Genomic DNA, 21,820 nt, shown 5'->3' with positions numbered 1-21,820 from the left:
CCGCAACCTCTTCTGGTGAATCGTATGGTATTGGCCATTTCTGCCTGCCTGCGTGTCCTGGATGCTGGCAAGAAATTGCCGAAATGTGCCACTTCTCTCATCAAGTTTTCGCTTAGTTAGGCCCGAGAGCACTAGCTGACTCCAGCAGCGAGCAAACAGTGCATCTTTGCACGAATAGCTTGGAAGAATTGCACGAATAGCTTGGAAGGCTTGAATCGTACTACGTAAGAAAACAAAATGGGTGTTTAAAAGGTGACCACTATGAGTCCACCACAACAGGACACTATGCTGGCAATGACGTACTTGGGTCACATCCAACACGTGCTTCGGTATGCGTCTCGCTGCAAGAACGACACGCGATCCGAACGGTGGGCGGCGATTCGAGACCTGCGAGGAATCATCAGAGAAAAATAAACACACAACACAATCTTTTCCCTCATATATTGTTCTATACTTTCAGGTCTTTGTACGCCGACTTATTCATGCAAAAATAATTGCGGTGAACAAGAAGTAAGGACAAAGAAAAAATTGCGCCCGCCTCCCCGCGATGGGGAACCCTGTGTGCGACGCATCGTGGGGTTCACTTGGTGTTTCCGTTGGACTGATTCTGAAATCGCGTGAAACGTGTCGGGAACGCGTATGATTATTATGTTTTATGATTATTACTATGTTTTATTGGCCAATCTTGGTCAATCTCTCTAAGTAGTATGCTTGGGGCTTCGCTGTCGCAACGACCTTTATTTACTCCATCATTGTTGCTGTAAGTGGGAGCTTCTTTTCTTTTATTGCAAGTGTTAATCATTGCCCCATCATGCGTTGTATCAGTAGCATCTTGACGTAGTTTGAATGAGTCAAGGATATAAGGCGCGTTCGTAGCATTTGATTCTGTCGCGTTTTTGTGGCGCAGTGGGAAGAGCACCATGTACCCGCGTTGCGCCCACAGGGTCGTGGTATCGGAACCGGCGCCGCTAACTAGTAGGGGGAGGGCGGACGACAACAACGCCGACGACGCTGCATGGACAAGGCGAGTGAATGAGATGCAGTCGCATCTAAAAAATGGCTCCAATCCACACTGTGAAGCTTGCTGACTGCGAAGCAGTAAACGACACCCACAACGATTACCGATGCGACGTCACCCGAATTCGCACACGTGGCTCTGCAAAGCGGGATTCCAGAGACGACCGAACGCAGCAGTGACGGCAGAAAGAAAGCGGAGAAGAGCGTCTAGCGAAGGACGAGAAGGCGCGCGGCACACGCCGGCGTCATCTCTCTCACTGCCCCTCCTCCCCCCTCACTCTTGTTTTATGCGTGGCCGCCAAGGAGCGCTCTCCCCACCCTCCCCCTCCACAGACGCTGTCCAGTTCGCCGCTAATCCAAACCCCACGTGAACGCCGTTATCACACATTATGCAGTTTGAACTTCACACGATGTGGTAGACCGGCCGCTGTGCTCGTTGAATGCACCGTCTGTCTCCCTGTCTCCTCTTCTGGGCGTAGCTGAGTCGCTATGACGACGGGCTGTTGCTCCGTTACTCTATTCGGGTTCGGTTCGATTTTTGGCGGTGTCAGTCATTTCTTTTATTTGTTCGCGGCAGCTTCCTGCAAACGCCGACGGTCGCGACAGAACCCTTGGCGGGTATAGTGCTTCGCATTAAAAAGCGACACCACGAGCGTTACCCTGTAACAAGATATATTTAGAAAAAGACCCACGTAGATCCGTGCATTCCAGCACTTTCCCCTAGAATACACGGCACATGCATGCAATTATAATCGTCTTGGGAAACCCTATTCTTTTGGGGGACGGGTACACATAGGATGCGCGGACGCAACCCGCTGGAAGGAAGCCTGTTTATAATCCCGACATTTATTATTGCAGCAGTCAATCTTTCCCTGTTATTGCCAAACGTAACACATTTGTCAAACCATACGTCACATGCATTCTTTACTTTACCACAGTGTTCAGAAAACCGGTCATCGATACATCGGCCAGTCTCCCCATTATACCGTTTACCATAAGTGAGGGGAATCTTGTGCATAACGCTTTCTGCGCACTTTATGTAGTTGCTTTCGTGCTTGTTTTAATTTATGGGCTGTTCACGAGCCGATGCTACTTGCAGACTACAAGGCGTGCCGTAGTGGAGGAGTCGGGATTACTTTTGACAAGCTATGGAGCATTAACGTACGCAAAAATTTTGACGCACGGGAGTTTTTGGTTTTCGCCTTTACAAAAGCGAGCGCCGCTCCCGCAATCGAACCCGCGTACTTGAGATCAGTAGCACAAAGCCTTATTCCTTGAGCCTCCGCGGCGGGTATGCGTGTGTACGTGCTTTTTTTTTAAGCCCATACATGGTTAAACAGCATCCGTGGAGATAACTTCATGTCGGAGTTAGGCGCCAAGCCTTTGCATCCTGGCAGAAAAATATTCGTCCCCTGGAAGAACTCGATAGTCACTACATTTAGCTGCACCTCCCCTTCGCAAGCTTTCATCAGAGGTCTTGTCTCATTCCTAACTGCGTCCTTATTTAAAGCGCCGCAAAAGTCCCCGAAAAAATTCTGGTAACTTAGCACCCCCTATGATGTAATGAATGCGATAGCATCAGTTATGACCTGCGGAACGGACATGCGGGCACTGTGTGCAGCGCAACGTTTCACAGCTCCTCTTGACGTATACGGGTCAGAGTCCATTGCCGAATGCACCGCGCTGATGAAACTCGCAGATCACGTATCGCGTGGAAGGCAGCGCGTTCATTCAATGCACGGCAATGACGTGGTAGGTCACTGCAACGTGGTGCCTACTGTTTCGCGTGTCCAGTGTTACGCATGTGTCCTCCCATTATCATCATCTTTTCCTTTTCCTTTGCGACGTTTTTTTTTTTTTTTTTCTGCCCTCGGTTACTACGGCTGAGAGGTTTAGCCGGTAGCCAATCTCACTTACTGGCCCTGCATATGCGCTACTACCCTGATGTGATTACCATGCTGAAATTTCCCAGAGTACATTTACCAACGCACTTTCCCAAGTCGAAGGCCCAAACCCTCTCCCTGCGTTAACTTTCAGTCACCTAGAATTCTACATCTGTGGTGTACCAGCAACAAATAAAACAATCTGGTGGTCCAAGGATTCCGTTCTCAAGTCGCATTCCGGAGGACCCTGGATCAAATCCCACCCAATGGGAAATTTACATACTTTTCTTTCAACTCAATAGACTACTTTGTTCACAAGCGACAAATGTGACGTCTTTTCAAGCATTCATTGAACTGCTTCTTTATCTCTTAAGCCTTTCCTTGGCAAGGGCCTAGGCGAACTTGTGCACCATCCGTCGGCCGTTTCGTGTGCCATGGACGCCCATTTTTTTTGGCCAACCTAGTTAATATTACTTTCGCCTTAAAAAACAAGCGATTGATATTAGGGGGAAGTCCTATCCTCGTGTGTTTCGCGGTCCGGGTGCGAGCCTTACGCCCAAATATTGCAACGCCGCTGGTGACAACTATTCAAAACGGAATCTTTTGCTCACACTACGTGGGGATGAAAACGAACAGGTAACACGAAGTCCAGCAGACACTAGCAACAGGTTTTTAACAGCAAAGATGTTTAGCCAATCGTGTTTTTTCATGTCCGCAGTTAAAAATACCAAGAAAATGTCGAGCACACCCACTTAGGGAGATTTTCCAGGAATGCCGAGTATACCCACAAAGACAAAACGAGCACACCGACTTAGAGAGACTGGCAGAGATTCGGCTAAAATAAACTTCACTGTTCGCCGTAATCGTGACAACACTTGCTCGTGCTGAGAGAGACTTCAGCGTTCTCAGTTTTCGCGGCAACATTGGCGCGGAACGAGAAAGACATATACGCCCCTGCAAAGTGATTTCCAATGACTATTACTTCCAAAAAAATGAAGAAAGCTCACACTTATAGCAACAATGATGGAGTAAAGGTCGTTGGGGCAGCGAAGAAGGCAATCGGCTGCAATCGTGGACGTAAACCGCAGTGATTGTCCTGAAGGTTGCGTACAGCGCCCCTCCACGGTGATGTCCAATAATTATCACTTCCAAAATAAAATGAAGGAAGGTCACACTTATAGCAACAATGTTGGAATAAATGCCGTTTCCGCAGCGAAGAAGCAAATCGGCTGCAAAAGGGGACCTAAAGAGACACTGAAGTGATTTGTAAACATTGCGGGATAACTAGCGCAAATTGTAGTCCTGAGTACATGGACCATGTTTCGGCAACTCTGAGTGCGTTTACGCGAATTTATTTAGTAGAAAAATCAATTCGAAAATGCTGTCCTCCTATCTGCATCCTCGCCCATTCTCTTTGGCGTTTTCGTGTAACGTCAAGAGGAAAGGACTTGGCTTGACCGCGCTACTGCACGGCTCCCCGACCTTCCGACAGAGTCATTCGGCCCAGCGTTTAGCCCGCCGGCTGCCGACGGGTCGTCGCTATTCGTTCGCTCAGTTGAAACTAAGCCACGACACGTTTGTGAATGGAAGAATATGCCTTTCTTTACTTTGTTAGTTTGTACACTATATCAAGCTCCAAGTCCAGGTCGCTTCACACAAGCGCTGCATAAGCGCACATGCGACGCTTCTCTGTCTGGTACGCTAGTAGGAAAATCTAAGGCCATTTGAACGCGGGAGAAAAGTCAGCGAAGTCAATATAGGTAATAAGGAAATAAAATTAACTGAAACTTTTACCCGTACAGCGTAAAACTTGGGAGCAGGAAGCACTTTTTTGCGCTGGGTGAACAAGCACAGCGGTCAGCAGCACGACCACGCATCTGCGAACTCTTTTCCGTCTGAGAAATGCAATTGCTAGACGTGAGATATTGTAGAAATTTTGGGGACGCTTACTGCACGAGCGCTATACAACAAATAGTCACGTAAACTGCATGAAATGCTCAAAATAAAAGTGCAAACTGGTTATTCATTATATACATTATATTTCCGGTGGCGGCAGCGCTCGCCCGTGGCCGAACGGTCTGGAGCGCTAGGTATGTTATTTTGCAAGTCGCAAGTTCGAATCCCCGAAGCTACATTCTATTGTTTCTTTTGTAAGTGGACTTTTTTCGCTTTCGGTCGATGTTTTCAATACTAAGTTCACCATTTTTGGCAATAACGTTCACTGCTCCACGAACGATGCTCGCATAACGCGCGCAGACTGATGGAGCGCTAGCGAGTTCTCGTTGGCGTGCTGTTGCCATAAGCACCGACTGCGTGCGGGCAGTGGGCACAGGCCAGGCTCAGTAGACCCTTGGCCTGATGCGAACGCGCTTTTTACGATACAAGAATGAGTGAGGCAAGCTCCAAACATGGGAGAAAAGCGTATGGCATTTGAGCGTCTGCGTTCACTCGCAGGGCGTTCATCCACTGCGTAGGCCTCAGCCAGTGATTGGTACGATTCCAAGCCGTCCTGGGAGGCTTATTATAGGCATTTTACGGTCGACAACATGGCAGAAGCGCGGTATAACGATCATTGACATATCGAGAATGCCCATCCAACGACAACTTCTGATGTCAAGCGTGTTGTTTTACAGAACCAAAGCCTGAACTTGTTCGAATACTAGTCGTGGACATCGTCCAATCGCGGTGCACCTCCTCCCGACGTCACAGCCTTTAGTTGGTGCGGCCACCGCAGACCGCGCAGGGTAGTTTTTCTTCTTTCGGGATTTACAAAAAAAAATTACCGACTTATCAACCGGACAAACGATGAAAAGTGTGTTAATTTCAGCCACTCTACGCAGTGCAAGCAAAAATGGGAGCTTGACAAATTCACTTCAGTGTCCCTTTAAACCGCGCGATGGTCGTGAAGGTTGCGTACAGCTTCGCTAACTTCAAGTCTTATGGGTTAGGGTAAGGTTCCTTTTTTCTACCACTCCACATATATACCCTCAAGAACAATCCCTTACTCGGAACATTGCTGGCGCTAGGCGGGACAAGGACGACGAATTACACACAACTGGAGCGCACCAGTTGTGTGTAATTCGTCGTCCTTGTCCCGCCTAGCGCCAGCAATGTTCCGAGTAAGAAACCAACTAGCCCCATTTCAAGCTCTGGTTAACAATCCCTTGAATTGTGCGAACTACCGCAGGGGCGCCCGCATTCCAACAAAACACAAAAAGCCACAACAACCCTACAATCACAATACACTATCACCAACTGCTCAGCAACTCAATTTCTGTGTCAGGCAGACAAAAATTTCTTTTCCGGCTCATGCGGAATTCAAGATATTGTTTTTGAGGATATATCTGTGGGGTTCCAGAAGCAAATACCAGATGCTAGTATGCGCTAGTCTTCGTGCCACCTGATTTATTTTGTCACCCCCGTATAGTGTCCGCAAACGTTTTCGCTATAAACTTAAACCAAGTATCCCGATTGATTGATTGATTGATTGATTGATTGATTGATTGATTGATTGATTGATTGATTGATTGATTGATTGATTGATTGATTGATTGTGGGGTTTAACGCGCCGACGCAACGCAGGCGATGAGGCGCGCCGTAGTGGAGGGCTCCGGATTAATTTTGACCACCTGGGGATCTTTATCGTGCGCCGAAATCTCGTACACACGGGCGTTTCAGCTTTTCGCCTCCATCATAAAAGCGGCCGCCGCGGCCGGGAATCGAACCCGCGACCTCGTGCTCAGCAGCGCAACGCCTTAGCCACTGAGCCACCGCGGCGGGTTAAACCAAGTATCCCGTCTTTCTGTGTTATGAAGACAACTGCTCTGACCAACCCACCAGCTCGATCTCCCTCGGGTCTGCGTTGGCCAGCTTCTCCACGGTGGTGAGGCCCGCACGAACCAGGCTGCTGGACAGCGCTGGGCCTGCGAGGAGACGGGCACAACTCACTCCCCAGTCGCTGCTTGGAAGATTATCGGAGCTGTCCCTCGGAAAACAGCAAATTAGTCCGTGTCATTCCTTTCGGCTTTTGCGACTGGGTCTCGAACTTCTACCGGATAGCACGGAAATTATTCCAACGTTCGCTATACAGCAGGATTCTCAATGATACCTCGACCGTAAGCATTTTCGGCCGCCCCTGTCCATCGATGTATAGAACAAGAATTCGCTTTCCCGTACAAGTATCATGTCACACTACTGTGTGACTCGGCATTGACCCCCTTCGATGTGAACGATTGCAATTAATCCTCTAAAGGGTATCTGTAACATTGATCGCTCTCCAAGCATCCGCTCAATTCCCACTGTCTCCTATTAATTTCGGAATTACCTAAATCTGCCTGTGACGACACGTCTTTGGGTTGTGAGTCCTTGAAGAATGACACCATGTGCACCCTTGTTTTCTATGTGTCGCCACGAACACTGTTGTCTGATACCAGCCATCAGACTGCCGCGGTCTACTCTGTTCAGTACATCTAAGATATACACACTAAACTTTTTAACACCCTTAAAGGTGCTAAAAGGGTGCACTCAACATTTTGCACCCTTTTTGCACCTTTTAAGGACTAAAACATTGCTCCGGCACCCAATCATGAAGGTGCCACATATTAAGGGGTGTAAATCTTAACATTTTTACACCCTTTAAGGTGCAAGGAGGGTGTACTGAACATTTTGCACCCTTTTTGCACCTTTCAAGCACCCAAATATTGCTCGGGCACCCCACCTCGAGGGTGCCAAAATTCAGGGGTGTAATCAACAGTTTCATAGGGTGCTACGACCGTTAAAGGGGTGCTAAAAAGTATTTCTTCTCGATTGGGGTGTTACCACGGCACCTTATCGTTAGGGTGCCTAAAAAAACGGTGTGTGAATGCAAGCATGCAAAATTGCACGAAAACAGGCTGAATGTTTAAACCGCACATTGCACTATTTCACCGCCCGTTGAGAGAATAAATATGAACTCTCCACATAGACCAGGGGAAAGGCTCTAAAATTGCTGTTCGTAAATTGAACAAAACGTGCTGAATGTTCAAATTCCACTCTGCACTAATCTACTGCTTCGAGTGTATCACAAGGTTCGTTTCGATGTCTGGGTGCACGGGCAGGAAAGGCTAGAAGATGCCTCTTGTAGTCCTATCAATAAAACTTACGCGAGGCATCGGTGTCCTCAACGAAATCGAATTTACCTAAGAATTTGTTCCCGTATTATTATGCCCCGGGCAAAAATTCCAACAAGACTTTCTTGTTGGGCTCACAGCACGCCTGTGGGGCCAATACGAAGTTCTGTCGGCACTCTATCGTTCCAATAGCCTAGTCTTCCAACAGGGAGTTTAACCTTGATGGCGTTTGTGGGGCCAATAAGAAGCTCTGTCGGCACTCTATCGTCCCAACAGCGTAGTCTTCCAACAGGGAGTTTAACCGTGATGGCATTTACCGGCTCGCCAACACGATAAGTCAACGCCAACAGACGCCTCGTTCGTAATCAGCGGCGCGAGCGCGCCATCAGACAGAACCGACAGACGCCCTGAAGGTGGTTTTTAGGGCCTAAACAGCAGCGTCTATGTCTGGCATAGACGCTAGACGTCAACGTTTGTGTTCTGAATTTTCCCTTCAGTAAGTAACAGTCAGACGGACGATAACATAACTATGTGAAGATATGCTTTGGCTCATACCACGGCAAGCGCAATCGTTTGTGGCTGCAGCCTCGGTTGCTCTTCGTCCACAACAAACTGAATCGGCTGTACAGCTTTCTTCGAGGGCGTGTATGCAGGGGTTCTATCTTCCTTTTTTGCGCAGGCCGACGGGGGCGGTCGTGTAAAATCATTTTCGCTCGTCGCTGCCGTAGGGTTGCCACCTTCCTGGTTTTGGACCGGCCAGACCGGTTTTTTAAACAGCGGGCCGGTTGCCGGTCCATATCTAAAACCAGCCGTCATCAGCCGGTTTTTTGGCTTTTGTGCCGTGATTATGCCCGTTTTGGCGTTTTATAAGCGTCAATTCAACAACTAAGGCGATAAATACGTGTCGACGACAAGCTGCGCAAAGACACGCGAGCAGAGAAAATACGCGGGCGAGCGCGCTGCCTCAGATGGAGGGGGACCTAAGGGAAGAAAAAAATAACGAAATTCTACCGCCGCGGTCAGCAATTGCAGTTACTTTTCAGTGAAGCACATGCAGAGCGATTAACCAAGCTCTCAATCACTTTCAGTACAAACGTTATGTTGATTTCTCTCTAAGAAAACACTACAATAAATGGCACTGCATGTTAAAAAACATGGCGTCTTTTTTCAACACAATCCCCCCTCCCCCCCCCCCCCCTTCCCGGAAGGCCCGTTTTTTTTTTCGGGGAAAGGTTGTAACCCTACGCTGCTGTTCTGCCTACCTGCTTGCTGTACCTATTACGTCGCCGTCACCGCAAATCCCCACTTGTTAAAAACTCAGAGGTTTTCGCACTGTTAGCAGTCGTTTTACACGATGGGTTTGATGCGCCTGACATGCCAGGAGTGACATCGCTTGTAGTATTAGAGCGACGTTGCTTGTCTGCAAGACGGTGCCGGTCAAACAAGCGTTATCAACGCCATAATTCTAACGGCACATTCCATTTATTTCGTGGCTGCCGTGGCTTGCGCAGAAAAGGTCGGGTTGACTGCGATAGCTTTTCTTGAGTCAAATAATGGAGCTTTGGCTCAATCGCTTGCAGCGCTAGCAATGCGGCCTCGTCTGCAAGACCGGTGCGTGAGAAACAAGCGTTAGGACAGCCAGAATTTCAAAAATGCAGCATAAACTAGACCATCGTTAAAGGAGGCGATGACTAGACACAAGCAACAATATTCGTTGACAACTTACGTAAGTATAGAGTTGTTTTAGGCGCATCGAATACCGCCCGCCGACATAGTTGTTTGTTAACGCGTCCGTTTACTGTTTTGTAGGTCAATGGTTCGATTCCTCGTCGAACGTTTTTTTTTTTTTTTTTTTTTTTTTTTTACGTGAGGGTTTTATTAGCTCCTTTTTTAACGACCAGGGTAAGCACCTGTTCCTTGCTTTCTATCACGCCGACATTTACCGCCCTCTTCCAAAACCCAAAGTAGCTCGTTTTCTCGCACGTTCTCTCTTGAGAAGCCCGCCGTGAAAACAAAACCAAAACAAACGTCAAACCTCTTTACAATATCAGTATATATGTCAATTACTTTATGTGTATTCACTTTTTGTGTTTAAAAACCTTAAATTTAAGTTATAAACACATTTCAGACTTTGAAAGCAGAAAGATAATTACCAACATTACAGTAGTAACACAATTTTCGTCAAACATAGAGATGCTGCATTTGAAGTCTGGCAACTATCTCTCACTTTTGTGTGTGTTTTTTTATGGCGTTTTGTGCCGAGTGGTTGGTGGCGTGATTTAATCTGTTTTATCTATTTCAAGCTTAAATCATAGTTATAGAAGCTTTATGGGTGATGTCTACCCTTCTAACCTACGCGTGTGTTGAACATGGGGACCCCGGAAGAACGATCATCGCCGGATAAAATACTGCGCGTCAAAAGTGGATGACATTGCATCAGAACAAAGCGTGTTCGTGTGTCCGCGAGATGAAGACGACAGTGAAGGAGAATTTTACGTTGGAAACATCGTTTTTGCTCGGGTAAGTACGCATTTTTTATTATTCTGTATTTGGTTGGAACGAGTTCTGGTGTTTATGGGTCAGTAATTCGCTAGACCCCCATCTCGTTTGCTCTGAGAGCCTACGTGAGTTAGTATACTTGTTTGGCGCCCAGTCCACCGTTTCCGCAGAAGTCAGCATCAATTTACGCTGAAGCTAGACCTTGGCTACGATGCTCGCGCTATGGTACACGGCTGCTAATAATTTCACATCACGCAAGGCTCTTTAACACCGGGGCGTTTGTTTATGTGTCTCTCAAACAGTGCCTTTGCGGTTGCAGATCGCAGTCGCAATTTCGCGTGAGTGGCACAACGCTGTGATTAGTCCTCCCTCGTGAATACCCGCGGTATACCACGAAATAACATGAACAGGAGGTTCCCTGGAAGTGCATGTGAAAACGCGTACACGTGATTCCATGGCTGGCGTCTCTCCCCCCCCCCCCTTCACGAATTTCGTGCAGTGCGCTTCGCAGCTATTGCGCTCGCGAGACCGGCGACCGTACGCCTCGCGGTCTTCGGGCCGCGATATGTGTGCTGTTCTCGTGAAGCTCGACAACAGCGAAATTGCCGTACTCGCTCGCCAACGCGCCCCGACAGCATACGCGTCGACCGGGTGCTGACGGAGTTGTGCTGGAAGAAAAGCAGGCAAGAGATGAGGGCGCACGAGGTGTAGTTAAACATGAGAATTTACAAAGTGCAAGGTGGAGAAAATAGTATGCAAGGGCCGGAAACGGTGAGAGTGTTCGGGCCGCGCGCCAGCGAGCGAGTGGGGTAATTTACGTTGCCGAGTTTCACGAGTCCGGCACGAATATGACGACGCCCGTCTGAGAGTTCATAGAGGTATAGAATTCACATACGTGCAAATTGAAGGTGAAATGCGCGCATGTGGCCTCGCAGGGAGTTAGCATAGTCTCGGGGTAGTGGGGGAGATTTCACAACGCCTACGAGGCGCCTGCCGATTCTGTCAGAGTAGCTCTCGGGAAGTCTGGGGCTTGATATCAGAGGCATATGTATTGTTTAAATTAGTGCAGAAAATTGAGCCAATTCGCAAGTTCTCATTTTCGCAAAACCGCAGGCCATACAGAGACTAACAAGAAAGCTGTAGGCACTCACTCAACTCGATTTATATTGGAGAATTGAACGTGCAGATACAAGTCAGACATTGAAATGGAGGAGCCTCAACTATCACACACCAGTTCCGATTGAAAGCAAGGGATACAGATGAGCTGCTAGCATGCGTTCCATGCAAATTAGCTCAGTAGCTAGCTTTGCATATATATACATTCTAATAAATACATTCTTACTGTGACCTAAATTTCACTTGGGGTGTTCCGGGAATGTTCTTATTAGTGCCTTGGAGGTTACTGTCTTTAAACGATTAAAAATCTACTTGATGTAAGCATTCGTGCTTTGTGTGTGCTCTTGTATTTCAACAAGTGTCAGCACACTCACAGATTATGCACCTGCAGGTGCTGCTGCTGGCTGTCCTGGGTCAGCTGCCTTCCAGTCCAGTTTCAAAGGCTTTGCCAGGGCCTCCCTTGGCCAACCGACACTGCACCTGCTGTACCCAAGTACTGCCTGGCCTTTCGTTGGTGCTCCGTACGCTTTGCCGCCAGGAATGGTCATTCATCCATCATCTGGCCGCTTGGACCACCCGTTCAGAAGTCAGCGCATTTGCTCGACACATCGGTCCAGGCACTGCTGCCATATCGGTGCACCCACCGATTATGTATTTTCAGGTTAGTTATTGCATGTTGTGGAACTTGCCATGATGTATACCTGTTAGCAGTGCTATGGCCTCTGATTATTTGAAACATTTTCATGAAGCAGTGCTGTGCGTATGGAGCGTGTCATTGCTTAGCAGAGATATTGAAGAGAATCTGGGGCTGACGACTAAAGGGCAAGAAGAGAAATTGAACTGACTTTGAAGCAAGTATTCGTATGTAATCAAGCCAAGCAAACATTTAGGATCTTTCGATATGGTTTTAAACTTGCAATACAAACTGGTCTAGTTCAGATCATACTGGTAATAATCACACTATACCGAAAAGTACATCCCGTAGTCTGTAGAATTCTGACAGCGCTTTTTTCGCAGTCTCTCATGACAGGCACTAATCTCAACGGTTGGAAGATAGTCGAGGTAGCACCAGTCTTTAAATCAGGAGACGGTACTTCACCATTAAATTTCCCTAACAAGCACCATATGCAAGGTCAGGAAACATTTCATCCACTCTCAGGTCGCTAATTATTTATAAAATCACAATATCACATTCGAGTATCACCACGGTTTTCACAAGGGTTACTTGAGAAACACAACTTTCAGGATTTGTTCACGATCTACATTGATCCATTGACACAGGCTTACAAACTGCGGTAGTTTTTCTCAATTTTTCTAAAGCATTCAATCGCATTGCACACCACAGACTACTTCTCAAACTTCACCCTAATGTCCTCACTTGAGCAAAAGATTTTCATTCTTCTCAAATGCACTTTACTTCTAATAACTATATACTTCTTTTGCTCGTGCCACTTTGTTGTCCCCCCAGGCAGGTTGCTTGGTCTATCTTCCATGTTGCATATCCTCCCATGTAGGTCTATTTGCAGATGATGTTGTAATTTATCACACAATTTCTTTCAACTACTACCGTCAATGCTTTCAATCTGATCTTAACACAATTAACTCCTGGTGCTGCAAATGGGTAATGTCGCTTATCTCTAAAACAAAGTGCATGACTTTAACGGTGGCAAGTCTCGGATTGTAAATACTTACTTCATTAACAACAGCCTGATTACCTCTTGAGACAAAGGTGTTTTGGTAGGCCGGTAGGGGAGGGGGGATTGCATGGTGGATTTCAAAAGGTACATCGATTGGGAAAATAAGACGTGTGATTAATATTTTCATTTGCACTCCAAAACTCGCTTTATTTCATATGTTTAACCCACTGCCGTGGCTAGGGTGGTGTGCTGTGGAGGCGAATGTCGGTTAGATACCGCTTGGTGTAGCCGCTTTTCAGATGGAGGCAACACGTAAAGACGCCCGTGTTTGGAGATTTCGATGCGCACAAAAATACCCAGATGGTCAAAATTAATGCGAAGCCTTCCCCTACAGTGCTCCCCATATCCCAAGTGTAGCTTTGGCGTGTTATACCAGCGTTTTTTTTTTCATGTTTTTGGTATAGTACCAGCTGCTGTAGCAGGTGCAACTTAAAGGTAAAATTATACATAATGTTTCCAAGAGCTAAATATAAAGGCCATATTGAAGTGCGTTTATGGGTCTATCTCATAGCAGTAGTGAAAGGTTATATACTCTGGTGCAGGTTAAGAACGCCAATGGCTCATGTGGTGTAGTCCAGTGTTTGACGGAATGCCGTGTAGGCAGGTAAAAGCATTATTGCAGTGATGAAACGTAGGTCACTGACCAAGTCAAGAAAGCCATTTAACGGTTTGTTGCTTGTTCATGGTGAGCATGTGTCGTGGAAAACGAAGCTATATATTGGGCATTACGCGGCGCAATGAGTTTGCATAGATATGGTGCATATTGCCATCCATTATGTTGATAATGTTGGGCGTCGTCTGAACGATGAGGGACTCGAGCAGTAATCGAGAAGATAGATTGCACTCAGTTGTCAGTAATTTTGTCTTGTTCCAGTCGACCACGTGTCCCGTCCTCTCACGGTGCTCTGCCAGTGGACTTGTTTTTGCATGGCCCTTGTTCACTTCGTTCCAGTGCTGCATTAATCTTCTGTGCAGATTGCCCGTTTCGCCAATGTACACTGATTTGCATTCAGCGCATGGAATCTAATAAACAATACCCGGAAGCTTGGAGCGTGAGAGGGGGTCTCTCACGCTGACAATGTCAGAACGCAGCTTGCTAGTGGGCACATGCACAATGTATGCACTGCGTGTCTTGAAAATGTATGCGAGAGTTTCACCGATGTGTGGGACGTAGGTAATTGCTGCACGTTTTGATGCAGTCGTTGTCCTGAATATAATGCCTAAAGCATTATATTCAGAAAGAAGCGAAGAGGGCGACTAGCAAGAATCCACATTGACATTAGCAGGCAGAAGCGTCCACAAGGCCTGTGTCAAAACGTGCTGCAATTCTCGTCCTACACATCAATCAAACTTTCGCACGCATTTTCAAGAAACACATTGTGCACATCGTGCAGGTGCCCACTAGCAAGCTATGTTCTGACATTGTCAGCGTGAAAGACCCCCTCTCACGCTTCAAGCTTCCAGGTGTTGTTTATGTTTTGAACGAAAAAAGGGCCATTTAAAGGTGACACCTCCTTCCTTGCCGATTTCTGATGCCTGATTGTTCCGTTTGTGGGGATACGTTTAGCAGATTGCTCACATGTCTAACCTGTATTTGTGCTTGAGCAGTCAAACGCTGATGTTAGCAGTGAAGTAGGTGAAAATTGTACTTTGATTGTAGTTGTGTGCAGATTACCTACATTGTGTTAATTCGTAAAAAAGCAAAATTGAGGTAACCCTGCTAACTGTTCCGCATTGCAGCATTTTATTATGCGAACGTTAAGGAGTTCAGCTGCTTGTTAAAGGTGAAATAAACAGTGGTACAAAAAGAAGAGCATCTACTAAACAGAAATATCTTCACAATCGCAGGATGCCAACGGTCCGCCTACCAACTTGTGTCCTGCATCGTTTCTGCTGGCTGGAGCGGTTCATGGAGCATTTTCCAGCTTCTCAAAGTTTGGTCAAGCGCTCCTCCAAGTGAAAGATGCCGCAGAGGGATCTTTTGTTTTAATGCCACAATTTCACGTGCTCAGCAGCAAATTTACTCGTAAGGCTTTTTAAATATTCATCACCCAAGAGGGCATGTTACCTTCGTCTTCGGTGGAATGTGTCTGCACTCGGGTTATTTGTGACAGAAACAAGTGGACCACGTCATGAGAGTCATTGAGGCCTTGTTGATTGTGCATGCTTCTGAAATGACATTTTCATTAAGCTGAATACTTTCCACATATTACGATTTGTGAACAAATTATGGTAAAAGTCATGATTAGTTGTACTACACTGCAGGAAGGAAATCCCAACATACGTTTTAAGCACCTCTGATATTTCAGATCGTTGGCTGGTGAGCAATAAAACAAAACTGAAATTTTTTTAAAGTAAAATCAAATATTCGTTGTCACCAGTGCATGACCATAGTAAAAGCTATCTAGTCACCAAATTTAGAATTAGACACGAAATGCCAAGAAAAATAGGGAAATAAACTAGACAGCTGGCTACAATAAACCAATTCGTAAAATTCCTCAATGTCTATCAAGTGATGATTCAGGCGGGTTAGTTAAGATGTCAGTGGGTTTACACACCCAACTTGCAGGGAAGCACATGAGCTCCCAATATTAACATGTTTTTAGTGAAGACCGTCTTCCTTCATTAAGCTGCTTTGCACATTGATGCCAGTCTGATAAATGTCCTGAATTTTTGTTATGATCAATCTTTGTATGGGAACCATATATTTTTATATGATGTCGCTGTGTATTTCTGAAACTGTATCTAGTCACTAATTCCAATTTGTCGTGGTCAGGTTTTTTCAACTAATTCGTAGCTTTTTTAACAATTATGGTATATTTTGTGCGCCTAAAGGAATGCCTCATTGCATGTTTAGCCTATGTAGTGTTGAAAGCGGACATTTTGCTTCAAAGTGGAATGTCGGGCTAGCAACAAGGTACTTCGCGTGCTGCTCACTTTCATTCATGCCATTATTTTTTATATTATCATTTAAAATTAAAAGCCAACCAATTTGCTGTCGTTTTAATTTTGTCACCTACTTTATACTTTCTTTTTTTTCAACTTTGTGTAAGGATTGACTATCCATATTTTTATGATACCAAGGCGTTGGACTGGGCTAGCTGGTACATGTTTGAATGGATGAAAAACCATAGGAAAACCCAGGACACAGAAGAGAACGACGGGACAAACTTGTGCCGTCATTCTGTTTTAACTGTTTCCTGTGTTTACCACTGGTTTTTTATGCATTCAAACATTTTTTATGAGTTTGTTGAACAGTGATTAGTTTAGGTGTGTTCAAACAATTGTTGGCTGCGAAGGCTCCCTGTAGCATTTGTATAAGTGCTCTCTGCTTTTTTTTTTGAGCCAATACCCCACCACCAGTCTTCATGAGGTGGTCTTTTGTAGAAATAAGTTGAAATAAATATTTGTTTGCATTGCTTTACATGTTTTGAAAGAATTTCTTGTTCATTCTTGTTTCATTCAACCCATTTTCAGAATCCTGCTTAAGGCATTTCCTCTGTTATTTTTTTTTCAGAACCAGGAAGGGTGCTCATCCTCGGTTCTTGCTGAAGCAGCAGTATCCATACTTCACACGTGAGCTCTGAACACACAGTAATTATGGTATGAAACATTCTACCAGTATAAGCCTGCTTTGTAGACGTCATTGTAGATGTGAAAGCTCTTGACAGTGTAGTCCAATGTCTGGTGTAACGGGCAATGTCTACAACTTGTAAAAATTAATTTTGTGGCTATAATGTTTGTGATTATTTTAAAATGCACGTCAACTACTATTTAGAATCGCTGTCTAAATTGGCAGCCATTTTCCTGGTGGATACAGAAAGTGAAAAGGCGCATGTGTAGAGATTTCAGTGCACCTTAAATGTCCCAAATTTGCTAAAGCAAATCCAAAGCCCTCCTTGTGGTGCACTTCATATCCCACGTACAGCTTTGCGTAAAAACAGCTAAAAATTTATGATCAATTTAAACTTATTTTGATGTTTTTAAATGCAAATATTCTCAGTTTAAGCTGCCATATTTAGAGTAAAATATTTTGTAACAATTATATAGCTACCAAAGGTTCACAGAAAAGCTTTTTGCTTTTGGTTGTGCACCTTCTTATCAAAAGAAAAATGTTGTTAAGAAAGGCAGAAGAAACCCAACTATGGAAATTAGCAAACCCTAAAGCTGCGGATAGAATGAATGTTTTGTAGAGAATCTTTTGCTGATTTCAGTTCTAGTCAACTCTAAAAAAGTCTATCGACGTAGAATGCTTACCGTGAGGCACCTCGTAATACTAGCCAAAACTAATGGGCCCTGGCTGTTGGCTTTTCATTTGCAACAGTGACAAATGACCCCACATCCACTGGCAGGGACATAATGCAAGGCACCATGTACAAGCTAGCCTCATGATAAAATAATGTTTTCTGAACAATGGCATTACATTTCAACCATGGGCTTCACCAGGGAACTTGTATGCATTGTTCTGTGATGTTTGCAGTTCTTGTTATTGCTATGTCGGGTCATTTAGTCTAAAGGTATGTTTATAAAACTCCAAATACCACCAAACCTTGCAAGTGCTGTACCATATGAATATTTTTCCGTAAAGCAAAAAGAATAATGCAAACGAAAATAAATGGCTTAGGTACCCAACTTTTATAAGTAGATTATGAGCCGCAGTACGGAGGGAACTATATTATGAGCCGCATTACGGAGGAAACTATACATTTTGCATTTGGTCTTCCTTGATATTGAACCTTCCTGCTCAGCTCAAGAATAAGGCACTAAACATTGCAGGTAGCTACCTTGATTGGAAGTTTGATGCAATACTAAGAAGCCAAGGGTTTTAAGGTTCAAGGAAGTTTTGTGTGGTTGAAGTGTTGCACACCTAATTGCTTTCACTGCACAGCATGGTTAGGCTCTGCAGTGAATCTCGAAGGATGTGTACTGCAGTTCGGCAAAGTGAATATATAATTGGTTTTTTACGAAGTTTTGGGTAATCAACTACCTCTAAAGTTATAAGTGTACTGAGATGTGGCTCCTGACTTTTTAAATTGATGTTTTAACAATCGGTGACACAAGTTCAAGGAAATTATCAGCTGATGTTGAGCTTCAATGGAATGTCTCACAGAACCGAGCTTGGAAAGCACGAATGTTTCATACCATAATCGTGTGTGATATTGTGCAATATGTGGTCTCACACCTGCTGCACCTGTGAACCGAGGATGACGCACCCGTTTTGTACCCCTTTAGGTGGGTGCTTTTGCAGAAGATGCTCCTACAGATTGGGGTGCTAAGTAGCACCCTAGGATACTTTTAGGCGGAAAAGGGTGTTTATAAGGCACCTGTCTTCTGGGGTGCTTCACAGAGGGTGCTCCTGCGGCGACAAAATCCAAGCACCCTAAAGGGCGTAAAATATTCAGTTTTTAGGGTGCTCCTGCGGCGACAAGCTGAAGCACCCTTTTGGGCGTAAAAATTTTTAGTGTGTACGGCCCCAAAATTGCGCAGCTACATCTGTCCTGGACGTTGCGCTCACCGATATGGTCAATCTGTCTTGCCACATGCAGTGAATCCTCCCAGAGCCTGGCCTGAAGGCACTTGAACAGGGTGACCGCGCTCAGCAGAGTTGTGAAGGAGCACGACGCGCCCTGCAGAAGCAGCAGAGAGAGCAGACCTGCGCGTACGCAGAATATAGCAGGAAAATTAAATACGTCACGCGCACTTGAGTTATCTATCGGTGATAGTGAAAAAAGGACTTAAACACAGCCAGTTATATTCGTGCCAGACATTGCTAGCAGGAACTTCCAAATTCAGCGAATAGCGGTCGAAGGCTTTACATGGACTGGTACCCGCCGCGGTGGCTCAGTGGCTAAGGCGTTGGGCTGTTGAGCACGAGGTCGCGGGTTCGATTCCCGGCCGCGGCGGCCGCTTTTCTGATGGAGGCGAAAAGCAAAAACGCCCGTGTGTACGAGATTTCGGCGCACGATAAAGATCCCCAGGTGGTCAAAATTAATCCGGAGCCCTCCACTACGGCGCGCCTCATCGCCTGCGTTGCGTCGGCGCGTTAAACCCCACAATCAATCAATCAATACAGGGACTGGTTGTTACTCACTATAGCAACCCAGCCCCTTCAGAAATTTAAGAAGCGCGCAGCCATTCAAACGACCTGTCCACGCTGTCCTGTTAGCTGAATTGCAAACGAAATAAAAATGCCGATTAACACTGATTTCTCTCTGCATAAGTTTTTTGCTTTTGGAACCTATACGCCGCAAGCGGAATGTGCGCCCCAAATGTTAGACATCTAGACCGAGTGGCAATCATTTCATACAAACCAGTTTTATTCATTTCACCTTATTAAATGAGAAATTTCTGCGAGCTTATAATTTCTCTTTAGAGATTTTTACGGGCGACTTTTAGGATTTTGGATTAGAAAACATTTAATGAGCATAAAAGTGGGTGGCTTTCTCAGTCCAGACAGCCGCGAGCTAGCGCAGCTGCTTGGGCCCGAGTGATGAGGCGTTCTTGGTCCTCGCACCGTGAGCTGGCCAGCTCGCGCTCCCACTGCTCAGGTGATGGGGAAGGGAGGGGGTTTGGCACGTAGGGGAATTCTCACACCAGGTGGTAGGTAGTGTATGGGACGGAGCAAGAAGGGCAGTTGTGGGGGTAAGTGGAGGGAGAGATGTAGTGGAGTATCGTGGTGTTGTAGAATGTGTTGGTCTGCAGTCGACGCCAAATGCGTCGACTGCAGACCAACACATTCTACATAGGTGCAAAAATTAATTCCAAAAATTTACAGCCTTTGAATTTTGTGACAGGGACTTGTGACATGCTTAAAACTAGTTACTCACCACAGAAAATGTTAGTTAGCGTATACTTGTTTGTACGTTTGTGGAAGTAATCTCTAGACGAAAAAACCAATTACATATACTACTGGTTATGTATATGCAATAACATTTTTCAAAATGATGCTCTTCTTCGACCTCCTGAGTGTAAAATTACCAAAAATCATGAAATTTGCCGTTAGGCATTCGCGTGCTTCATATTTACGTACAAAAAAAAGGTAATATTACGGGCCTAGAAAACGTAAAATAATTTGTGTCTATTTACCTTTATCAGAATAAGCAAATTTTTATTCCTAGAAATATTCTGCTAAATTCTTGCCATTAATCCTTTTGCAAAAAAAAAACAATCAAGAATTTTACAGGCCTTATAGGCATTCAGGGATTGGAGAAGACGCGCTGCAGGCAGATGCTAGTCATCCGAACTAGGCATGGTAGTCCTAAGAATTCCGAAATACTTTTATACACATACGTAGGAATATTTTTGGGCAGAAAAAGTAATTTATTAACTTAATGCCTAAATGGTATTTACAAATTAAAACAAATCTCTTTAGCCAGTTATTTATGTCCCCTCCTTACAGGATATTTTTAAAAATCCTATAGCGAAATTTCAGGCTTATTTTGTCATCATCATCATCAGTCTGGTTGTGCCCACTGTGGGACGAAGGCCTCGGCCAAAGATCTTTGGCCACGTCTATGGATTGCTTGCTGAGTTCCACCCTTTAGCCCCGAATTTCCGTAGTTCACCTCTCCATCGAGTCCTTGGCCGACCCCTATTGCGTTTACGGTCTAATGGCAACCACTCCATTAAACGGGTGGTCCTCCTGTTGTCCATCATGCCCATGAGTCCGGCCCGTGCCCGTTTTATTCGCTTAATTTTTACGTATGTTTAACAGGCTTATGTATGGCCAATATTTAGGCGAAAAGCCAATTCGATACATTCACGAGCCTAAGAGAGCCAATTTACTTCTTTTTGTGCTGCGCTGTAACAATAGAGTGGCCCTCTATGAAGGACTGATTTTTACGAATTTTTGAGCATTTTTTTACTAAATTGCCTGTCAGAGCATGAACTGCGCTAATTGTATTGAATTCAACCAATGTTAAATTATAGTGCGGCATTTCGCGGTCAATTTTAGGCCTGTAAAATATCTTTTTCATCGTATTTCGATTGTCTGAAAGACAATTTCCCGCAAACGCGTAGGATATTTTTATCCTAAATTATTTCACAGCTCAAAAGCAGCCATGCGTGTATTTGGAAGCATTCTGGAGCAAAATTCGTTACGCAGTTGCAACTTCGGAGAGGAAGCGCAAATTTGACACTTGTTTAAACAAAAGCAGCGAATCAAACGCTACAACTTATTTTTTTCGTAAATGTTTAACACAGTCTTCAAACTTAGGACACCAATACTAGTTTGTTTCTTAAACAAAACTTCTTTTGTCTGAATAGCATGTTTCAAAGCTTAATAACAAGCATGCACTACTCACTCCTGGAGAGCCTGAGCGCCACCACCGTGATTCTGGGCAGGTCTTGGGCCAGCGACGGATCCGCCACAGTCATGCTGCCCAGCATAGCCTGCAGGAGACTGCGCGCGGTAGACGCGAGTACGCGCAGCAATTATAGCAATTTTTGTCATAAAAGGCATTATTGCTTATGCCGTCATATCAAGACTGCCAGAGACAGA

General features: G+C 45.3%; 1 protein-coding gene and 1 long non-coding RNA gene across 2 annotated transcripts in view; one reads left to right on the top strand and one right to left on the bottom strand.

Annotated features, from left to right (window-relative positions):
* The window catches only part of LOC144146649 (putative ATP-dependent DNA helicase HFM1), an 88,213-nt gene that overhangs the window by 9,199 nt on the left and 57,194 nt on the right, over positions 1–21,820 (bottom strand). Inside the window, exons 16-19 of the mRNA XM_077678585.1 lie at positions 21,624–21,721; positions 18,836–18,973; positions 6,738–6,823; positions 304–387 (exon numbers count right to left, since the gene is read on the bottom strand). Coding sequence (XP_077534711.1) covers positions 304–387; positions 6,738–6,823; positions 18,836–18,973; positions 21,624–21,721 — 406 coding nt within the window. The remainder of the gene's footprint in view (positions 1–303; positions 388–6,737; positions 6,824–18,835; positions 18,974–21,623; positions 21,722–21,820) is intronic.
* LOC144147207 (uncharacterized) lies at positions 10,060–16,744 on the top strand. Its single transcript, XR_013317859.1, has 3 exons — positions 10,060–10,528; positions 12,015–12,284; positions 15,169–16,744. It is a non-coding gene; the product is annotated as an uncharacterized LOC144147207 (long non-coding RNA).

Source organism: Haemaphysalis longicornis, unplaced genomic scaffold (genome assembly GCF_048455015.1).
Source record: "Haemaphysalis longicornis isolate Haplotype H1 unplaced genomic scaffold, Haemaphysalis longicornis Haplotype H1 scaffold_7, whole genome shotgun sequence".
Lineage (NCBI taxonomy): Eukaryota > Metazoa > Arthropoda > Arachnida > Ixodida > Ixodidae > Haemaphysalis > Haemaphysalis longicornis.
The sequence above is the reverse complement of the archived record's forward strand: the minus strand, read 5'-3'. Positions and strand labels throughout refer to the sequence as shown.